This window comes from Mustela nigripes, chromosome 17 (genome assembly GCF_022355385.1).
Source record: "Mustela nigripes isolate SB6536 chromosome 17, MUSNIG.SB6536, whole genome shotgun sequence".
NCBI lineage: Eukaryota > Metazoa > Chordata > Mammalia > Carnivora > Mustelidae > Mustela > Mustela nigripes.
In genome coordinates, this window is record NC_081573.1 from 55,493,553 (window position 1) to 55,502,814 (window position 9,262).

Here is a 9,262-nt window from a genome sequence, read left to right on the forward strand (position 1 = left end):
CCCGGGAGAGGCACATGGGGGACGTGGGGCAGCGCGGAGTTGTCGCTGAGCCTCTGCTGAGCCCAGGCGGTTCTGACTCGACACTAGCCGGCGGCCAGGCTCAGTGCCTGACTCGAGGGCGAGCACAGGTCCCGAGAACACAGCTGCCTTCTCTCCTGCCTCCTTAGGTGAGGTCCCTGAAGAGAATGAGGCGCAGGATGAGACAGAGCGCGCTGAGCCCGAGGCGGGTGAAGACCGGGAGGACATTGAGTTTGGCTTGGACTGAAGCCCAAGGTGGCCCTTCCACCCCTAGACTAATGGGGACAGAGAGCCCACAGCTAGGCCCCCCCATGGGTACAGGTCACCCTCTTGGCTGGGCTCCCCTTCCTTCCAAAGAGTCATAGTTCCTGAGAGCACTCGGCGCACGCCCCCCCCATTCACCGACCCCATGCAAGTGTGCACCACCGTGTTGCTGTGCTCAAAGCAGAGCGCGACATCCCCGGGGTCTCAGGGGCGGACGTTGTGTAACCGAGCATTACAGGCATTTTAGTATCCGCGTGAGCCCCGTGTTACCGGGTCGCTTCACATCCGCACGAGTCCTGTGCAATTCCTTCCACCAGGTTCCCTGAGAAAAGCAGCAACCTCCACGTGCGAGGAGAAATCTAGAGCAAACGCTGGTGTCTTGGGACATTCTGAGGGCGGGTTTCCCCACAGGGGAGCAAAGTGTTCCACGGAACCACATGCTTCAGAGGAAGGACTGTAGGGGGCGCTGCCGGCCCCAGAAACCCCATCATTCCCAACCCCGCGCTGCTGCCAGGCTTATTCAGTTCCTAAACGTGGGTTCCAAGTGTCCCCCTCCGCGAAATGTCCGATCACAGTGGGCGCCGCTTAACCAACACAGACTGAGCGGCCAGCGCCGGCAGCTTGGACTCCCTGCAAGTACGGTGAGGAGCAGGTGCCCTTCCGTCACTCCGGTGTCTTGGGGGGAGGGGACAATAGCCCCAGCTCCTGGGCAGCACGGCCCACCGTCTCCTGGAGGGAATCCCCATGACACAGCCCTTCAGGACAGGACCACGAGGGCCTACTCAATTTGCCTTCTGGAATGATCTAGCAAAAGCATAAGGAGAGGAAACAATTATCCTGCTGTTCCCGTTGCTCTGGAAACGCAGGCCTGTGCCCCGGGGACTGTTCTCTTTCCACTTCCCAGCTTCCGACCACAGAAGGCACAGCAGGTCCAGGATGAAGGGCTCCCCCGGGCCCTCAGAAGCCCATGCGCGGCTTCTTCCGCTGGGGCTGAGAGCCAGAGGGGACAGGTGCCCGCTGCCTGGAGGGGGTGGCCCGGAGGCTGGAGGTCTGGGAAGAAGACACGGCGGCACCTCTCAGGGTGGTCCTTCGTGGTGGCAGCTCGGCTGTGCGTTCCTGGAGGGTCTGGGAGCTGGAGGGTGTGGCCTGGAGGCTGGGGCTCTGGGAGAGGGACGAGCAGACACCACGTGGGCTGTCCCCTCCGAGCGGCAGCTTCGCCATGTAGTCGCGGAGAGTCTGCTGCCGCTCTGAGGGGACACCCTGAGCCCATAGCTCCTGAGTGGACTCATGGGAGGGCGGGGTCACCGGTGGTTGCAGCTTGGCTTCGGGGGATGCCCGGTCTGGGCTATGAGGGGGGCTGGTGGCATCCGAGAGACCCAGGCGGCCACTGAGCGAGGAGAAAGTGCTGGACAGTTGAGTCCGGCGCTTGTGCCGCTTGGGCAGTCTGCTGGGCCCGGAGCTCCGGCCCTGCTGCCTCTCCCACCAGGCGGCCATCTGGCCTTCCCAAGCCGCCTCCAAACGTGCACTGAGCTCGTCCTCGGGGCCCGGCTCGGGGGCAGGGGGTGGCTCCGCAGAGGGGAGTGGGCCCAGGTCCCTCTGCTGCAGCAGCCGCCCTCCAGCCATGGCCGCTCGGAGACCCTCTGGCCCCTTGCGCTCCCCTGTCCTCTGCTCCATGCAGCCCAGCAGACGGCGGTGGGAAAAGGTGGGTGCAGCCCACACAGGGGGAGGCGGGGGCACTTTCAGCAGGGCCTTCAGCCATCGGCTGCAGCACGCAGTGGCCTGTGGAGTCCAGGAAGCCGTGGGGGCATGGAGGGTAGCCCCAGGGTCTGCCTGGAGGCGGAGGCGCTGGTGGAAGATATCCCCGGCTGCTGACAGTTGGAAGAGCGACAGGACTGGCTCGGAAGCCGGGAAAGGGATGGTGGCAGCCAGACCTGGACATGAGAATGACAGTGACGCCAAGGTCCAGCAGGGCACCCCCGCCCCCCCCCCCCGATGCACTCCCCGGCCCCAGCGCACCTATGGTTGGCGCTTTCAGACGCTCCTGCAGCCGCCACTGACTCTTGGGCTCCAGCAGGGGAAACGCGGAGAGGGAGTCGCTGCTGGAAGGGAGAGACTGGGGGTGCCCCGCCAGCCTGGGTGCAGAGGCCCCCTCTCCTGGAGGAAAGCCAGACAGCTGAGGCCCTGCCCTTCGTCCCGCCCGCCTCCTGCCCCAGCCCAGACTCCTACCTGTAAGGTGTAGCAGCCGCAGGTGCCCGCGCTGGGCGCCCAGGAGCAGCGGCCGGGGGCAGCCGGGCCGTGGCGGGGGCAGCAGCTGGGCCCACAGGGGAGCTGAGGGGAGCTCATGGTTCCACTTCAGCATGGGCACCAAGGGGAGGCGCTCGTCCACCAGGTAGAGAGAAAACTGGGGGCCGATAGGAAATGAGAAGCGTGACCGAGGGAGAACCTGACGGAGGGGGATGAGACAGGGCAGGGGAAGGACGTGATGGTGCGACGCTGGGGGGAGGGACAAGGCCAGACCGAAGGACACTACAGTGGGGGTGAGTGGGGCTTGTAGGGGGAGGCTACGCGCAAAGGTGACTGGGAAGGGGGGGGGGGTGGGCGGGGGGGGGGGACGGAACGGGGGGGGGGGCGGGGACAGCAGCCAAGGAAGGTGATGGGGATGGGTACACGCGTGCATGTGTGTGTGTGTGTCGGGTGTGTTTGTGTGTGTGCCTGAGTGTGAAGTCCGCACACCCCAGACGGCCGTGACCGAGGCAGGAGAAAGCATGTGATGGGACAAGAAGCTCCGCGTGGCTCTCAAGAGGAGTTCAAGGCCCAGGGCTATCCCAGCAGCGTGACCGCCCTGATGCCCCTCCCGTCCCCACCAAGTAGCGCCACACGGGGGAAGCTCCCCGGCACATCACTTGGAGTGCCACATGGCAGTGACTCTCAGGAAAGGCGCAGTCTTGTCACGCAGACTGCTACCAGGCCTTCCCTGAAGCTGTGCAACCCTGGGACCTGTGCACCAGAGGCGCCAGTTAACAGCCTGGAGTCCTGGCGGGTGGGTGGGGGGCAGCCCCTCGGACCACCTCCCCTTCTCCTGAACACACAGGGAAACTGTGCCACGTAGCACAGACTACTCCCCTGACACCCGTGCCTTTCCTCCTGCACCTTGTGGGGCCTCCCCACAAGGCCGTTCCCACCCGTCTGTTAGCACACGCCAGCCACAGACTCAACAGAGTCTCCCGATCCGTTTTGCCGGAGCTGTCCTCCTGGACACGGTGCCCCGGGCCGCGGGGGCAGGTGTGGCTCACCTGCGTACAGATGAGATGGAGAGTGGGAAGCAGGGGCTCGGGGCTGCACGTCCCCAGATACTGGGTCAGCAGGACACGTTCTCCTTTCTGGCATGATGCCTCTGCGCCCCCACGAAAAAGCAGCAGACCACAGCCGGGTGGGCCCTGGGGGAGAAACCCAGGTCAGCCCTCCCACAGCTTGGGGCTGTGGCAAGACTCCGACCAGTCCTCGCCCCGGGCGGGCAAGGCTCATGGCCCTGCCACTCTTCATGCCCTCTGGGGAAGATGCCCGGTCCCGGCCCTCACCATATCTGCTCTGCCCCACAGCTGTGCCTGTGCCGGTCCCCTCCGCTCACCTGAGTGTCAATAATTTTCACTCCTGTGCGGTCCCCTACAGTCAGCACCCGGGGATGAGCGGTGAAGTCTGCCCAGCGCCAGGAAGAATGGTCACAGAACACAAGGGTCTCAGGGTCCTTGTAGACTTGCTGCAGCCTTGGGGAGACAGACCAGCCATGATGGGGAGATGGGCTGACATGGAGGGGCCCAGGGTCCAGAACACATTGCACAGGGAGCACGGGCTGTGGTTCGGGGGGAGCTGTGTGTGGCGGTGGAGGGTTTTCACAGAAAAGGGGCATTACCCGTCCTGGGGGGTCCACAGACAGACAGCTCCGGAACGGCTGCAGACAGCCAGCTCCCCGGGCAGGTGCGGGCTGTAGGGCACAAGCAGGATCAGCTGACCGCCCCCCCCAACCTTTACCCACACCCAGCTCCGTGCACACCACCCCAGCCGAGCCCCTCACCTGAGGCTGATCCCAGTGGCCCCCTTCCCGACCTGCAGCACCGGGAGAGGGGCAGGCTGCCCCTGCTTACTGACCTTCCACAGGGCGCAGTGGTAGTCAGAGCGGACAGCCAGCAGGGCTGAGGGACGGAGAAGATCAGAGTGAGGGAGCAAGTCAGCAAGGGAGGGAGGCATGGAGGGAGGTGTCCAAAGGACTCACTTTCCCCTTGCACAGTGCGGGTCACCACCTGCCGGACAGGTCCTCGGAGCTGGATGTGGCCAGGGTCCCTGAGAGCCTGAGCATCACCGCTTGAGGTCAGACTGACCTCTTGGAAACCTGGGCCTCTGGCTAAGGATAGGTATATGAGCTCTGGTCACTGCAAGTCCCCCAACATCCTGCCAGTCTCTGGGACCAGGCCGAGAGCACCCCCTCCGCCAGAGAGAGCCGCCGCTACCCCGTCATCGCCCCCCTGAGAAAGGATACAGAGCTTGTCTAGAGCACCTCCTGCAGGGTAGACCAACTGTCCCACCTGGGGCGTCCTCCCGGGCACCCAGGCCAAAGCACCCCCGGTGAACGCGTCGTCCAGGAGCAGCTGCTCCCACCGCACGGCCAGCTCCTCGTGCAGCAGCTCCCCCAGGAGGCTGGCCACTGACTTGCCCAGGACGGGGCCCCCGAGGATGGAGAAGCGGCGCTGTCGGTAGCTGAGGAAAGCCCAGGGGCAGCTGGGGACGAGGCAATGGCATGAGGATCAGGCGGCAACAGTGACCGAGAGGAGGACTAGGTCCCATCCCAAGAGAGGCCAGGCCAGCAGGTGCGCGCGTTTGTTTGTTTTTAGTTAACCTAGAATTTCTTCCTTCGGAAAACGATTCCACCCTCTTCCCTGCTGCAAGAGTGGTCCGAGGTCACCCCTGGCCGCGGTGATCGGCTCATGGAGGAGCCAGACACCCAGGCCACGCCAACCACACCTTTCTCAGGGCTTTGGGTAGTGCCTCAAGAAAAACACTAGCTTCTTCCTTGAAGTCATAAGCCATCTCACTGCCCCTTAGGAATAGTTCGTCCAGGAACTGAGCCAAGCAAAGCCAAGTGAAGGAGAAAAGAAAGAGACAGAGCCCTAATCATGTTATTCCAACACCTAGATGCAGCCAAACCTGCAGTTCATAAATCGAATTCCCTCTTCCACTTAGAGTTTGGTGCGAGGAACTGGAGCCCCTGACCACATGGGGCAGAGAAACAACTGTGAGGGGAACCTGGACCCCCCTGGCTGCTTCCACATCACCCCAGCTAGGCCTCCCAGCCCGTCCTTTCTCACTAGCCACTTGCCCCCAGGGCTGGTGTCCACCGAGGTCCTGGAGTAGGCTCTTCACACTGACCACTGTCTTCTTCTTAGAACGGCTCTGTGTGGAAAGGCCTTGTCAAGCTCGCACATCCGAGGTTACCCAGACAAGAAGTGGGGCGTCCCCTCTCCTGGCTGGGCAGAGGTTACTCACCCGTGCTCCCTCCAGTTTGAAATTCTCCAGCATCAGCTTCCCCAGGGGTGCAAAGGCTATGTCCCCATGGTCCCACAGGAAGCGGCTGAGCTGCGGGAAGGGAGGCTGGGTCACCACGCACAGCCCCCACCACCCAGCACTGCCCGCTGTGGGGCTACTCACCTGTTCCGTAACGTCCAGCACGGCTCGGGGCTTCCTTCGGAATGTGAAACCTCCCCGGAAAAGCAGGTCCTGGGCAGTCACCCCAGGGTCCCAGGGATCTGACGGAAGAATGAGGCCGGAGAAGGGGTTTGTTCAGGAACCGGAGAGGCCTCACAGGTGGGGGCAGGTGTCTTAGGTGACTGAAATTCACCAGCAGGGAGGGAAGGCCTCTGTGGGGGAGGCAGGGGACAGAAGGGACTCGGGGAACAGCTTGGAAGGAGCCCCAGGAACCAAGACACTTACCAGGACCAGGAGGCAGCAGAGGAAGGGGCCCGGGGGTCTCTGGCTCCCAGAGCAGCTGCGTGGCCATGTGCGGCGCCCCATTCTGAAGAAACACAAGCCCAAAAGGAACACAGTGAACACAGCCCCAGGCCGGGCGCACACTTTTTTTTTTAATTTTTTTTTTTTTAAAGATTTCATTTATTTGACAGAGATCACAAGTAGACAGAGAGGCAGGCAGAAAGAGAGGAGGAAGCAGGCTCCCCGCCAAGCAGATGTGGGGCTTGATCCCAGGACCCTGGGATCATGACCTGAGCCGGAGGCAGAGGCTTTAACCCACGGAGCCACCCAGGCGCCCCGGGGCGCACACTTTTAAAAAAAATTTTTTTTTTAATTTTTTTATTTTAATTTTTAAAATTTTTAAATTTATTTTTATTTTATTTTATTTTAATTTTTACTTTAAGTAGGCTCCACGCCCAACATGGGGCTTGAGTTGCATCCTCTACCGACTAAGCCAGCCAGGTGCCTCTTCGTTTACCTTTAATGCATAAGCACATATCTTACTAACTCATCGGTATAACAATCATCGCCGCTTTACTGGTGAAGAAGTGGAGGCACCAGGAGGCTCGCTCCAGGAAACAGCTGGTTAAGAGAAGGGGCTGGGAGCCTGGGCCAGTCCCTACCTCTGAGCTGCAGCTCCCCCCAGCCCTGTGCCATCACTGGCTGACCCAAGAACCGCCTGATTCTCACATCCACTCAGGAGACCTCATGGTTACTGACTGGGGGGAGCCCACAGGCCACTCTGCTCCCCAGCGCTGGGCTCGTCCAAGACCACTCAGCTCCGACACTCGGGGGTACAGGAGGCAGCGAGCTGGGCTCCCAGAGGGGACCGAATGGACATTAAACCCTTCTTCATCGGGGACCCTCCCCTCTGCCGGGCATCACCCTTAAGCAGCCTATCTCCAAGTGGGAGCCAGATGGCTTAGGCCTCCAGGGAAAGCCCCTTGTCCCTCGTGTCTGGGGAGGCCTCTCCTCGCCTCCTGTCTCCTCACCACCACTTTCTCCCCACTCTGCTCCGTGAGCCTCCTCTGGGTTTCGGGCAGTGCTCTTGTCACACAGGGTGATGATTTTATCCTTTGGTTGTTTGTCCTACTGGACCTAACCCTAAGTCCCCCAAAGGCAAGGGATGCCTCTGACTCATGCTGGATTTCCGAGGCCTAATGAGGCTCCCCCTTCCCCACGTGCACTGCAGGGGCTCAATAGTGAGCATCTGCTGAGCAAAGGCAGGAAAGGAAAACCGAGGAAGAGGCAGCAGCCTGTGCTCTGGAGAGAGGGGCCTCAGCCAGGGCTCTCCCCCGGATCTTCACCTCAGAGTTGTCGGGCGGGGACTCCGGCAGCATCAGGGCGTCTCTCCAGCTACACATGAAGGACAAGTCAGGGACATTACTCAGACCAAGGGGGCCAGCCATGAACAGTGTGGGTCGAAGGGAGCTGGGGAAGTCCATCCTGGAAAACAAGAACCACACAGCACGTCTTCTCAGAGGTTTGAACCTGAGCATGCCTTCCAGGGTCTCTGGGAGAGGAACAACTGCCCTAACAGGGCTGTATTTTGAATTTTATTTCAGAAAGATAATAAAGAATAAATAAAGACACAGCCTACTGCCAGATATTAATAAGTGCTCAATTAAAACCAACCAGCCAACCAGGAGGCAGGGGAGGGCAATGTGATAGGCAGCGGCAGCCAGGGAAAGCCTCGCTCAGGAGGGGGCACTTGGCACAGCCTGAACCTAAGGAAGAAAAGAACTGTGCAGACAACGGGAACGAGGGGTCCTGCCAGAATGAAGAGCAAGTACAAAAGTCCTGGGGCAGAACAGTGTGTGAGAAACAGCTGGGAAGCCAACAGAATGAATGAGGGGGAGCACGGGAGGCAGGAGATGTAGTCAGATACGTGGTGTGGGGGCGGCTTCTACTGTGGCTCTCAGCCCCACCTGTAGCTACCCTATTACAACCACTGGTGGGGAAATGATGCACCCTCCACCCCAGGCTGCTCTCCCCAAGAGCAACTCAAGTTCCCCCCAAACCAGGACAGAGTCTTCTTCCTCTGTCTTCCCATGGTCAAGTATAGTACCTTGTGGGAAATGCAACTGACCCTGTGTTGAATAACAATAAATTTATGTCAAAGGAAAACAAAATAGAATAAGTTTACATCCAGGGGTTGTGCCAGATTCAAACTGCTCAAGAAAAATAAGCAGCCACGCCTTCCCTCTTCTTCCACTAACCACAAATGTAACAGCAGTGGTCACTTCCTGAGCACCAGCAGCCACCCCAGACGGACGACCTGTTTTATTCGTCTGTTGCCCCTGTTTCGGAGCTCTCGAAACCGAAGCTCAGGGAACAGCAAACCCCCACCAAGGCCAACAGCTTGGTCCCCCCATCCAATCCAAAGTCCAAGTTCTGAACCCCTCCGCTGCCATGCATCCACAAGGAAGCAAGCATTAGCAGGAGTCCCGGAAACCAAAAATCTCTTTCCCTTGGAACTGCCACTGCATTTTATCAACCTATTCTGATAAATAAACTTATCGTTTCATTCCGCACACGCAGATACTGTCGGCACCGCGCAGGACACCCGTCCCCCAGTAAAAGCCAGTAAATACTTCTCAAACGATCGAACGTGCGTAGCTCATGGCCCACCAGCCTCACCCTAACGGCGGCCTCTATGTATAACCTCATCTCTTTGGTGAGACGGGGCGCTCTCCCGGGGCAGGGGCCGTATCTGATTCATTCCTGAGTTCCGAAGGTGGGCGGCTGCCCTCACTCTCTTTGCCAAAACGGAACAGGAGAGGGCGGTGGCACGAACCCAGGAGGCGCTCCGGGAATCCTTCTGCCCGGTCCTGACTGCGGCGCGGGAGCACCCACGGCACCGGCGGCGGCCGCACCCCCGACAAACCCACGGCACCGGCGGCGGCCGCACCCCCGACAAACCCACGGCACCGGCGGCGGCCGCACCCCCGACAAACCCACG

The 9,262-nt window shown here is 60.6% G+C and overlaps 2 protein-coding genes across 4 annotated transcripts in view; one reads left to right on the plus strand and one right to left on the minus strand.

Annotated features, from left to right (window-relative positions):
• DNAAF1 (dynein axonemal assembly factor 1) overlaps positions 1–540 on the plus strand; it is a 21,426-nt gene extending 20,886 nt beyond the window's left edge. The window contains exon 12 of the mRNA XM_059383511.1: positions 168–540. Coding sequence (XP_059239494.1) covers positions 168–265 — 98 coding nt within the window. The 3' untranslated portion in view covers positions 266–540. The remainder of the gene's footprint in view (positions 1–167) is intronic.
• TAF1C (TATA-box binding protein associated factor, RNA polymerase I subunit C) overlaps positions 431–9,262 on the minus strand; it is a 9,717-nt gene continuing 885 nt past the window's right edge. The window contains exons 2-15 of one of the 3 annotated variants that reach the window (XM_059383509.1): positions 7,608–7,746; positions 6,265–6,346; positions 5,983–6,080; positions 5,821–5,910; positions 5,654–5,727; positions 4,817–5,055; positions 4,553–4,669; positions 4,355–4,472; positions 4,193–4,264; positions 3,911–4,046; positions 3,576–3,719; positions 2,509–2,683; positions 2,299–2,433; positions 431–2,213 (exon numbers count right to left, since the gene is read on the minus strand). In XM_059383509.1, coding sequence (XP_059239492.1) covers positions 1,240–2,213; positions 2,299–2,433; positions 2,509–2,683; positions 3,576–3,719; positions 3,911–4,046; positions 4,193–4,264; positions 4,355–4,472; positions 4,553–4,669; positions 4,817–5,055; positions 5,654–5,727; positions 5,821–5,910; positions 5,983–6,080; positions 6,265–6,346; positions 7,608–7,745 — 2,592 coding nt within the window. In that variant the 5' untranslated portion in view covers position 7,746 and the 3' untranslated portion in view covers positions 431–1,239. Of the gene's footprint in view, positions 2,214–2,298; positions 2,437–2,508; positions 2,684–3,575; positions 3,720–3,910; positions 4,047–4,192; positions 4,265–4,354; positions 4,473–4,552; positions 4,670–4,816; positions 5,056–5,653; positions 5,728–5,820; positions 5,911–5,982; positions 6,081–6,264; positions 6,347–7,607; positions 7,747–9,262 lie in introns of all 3 variants that reach the window. The other 2 variants (XM_059383508.1, XM_059383510.1) reach the window with 2 other exon arrangements.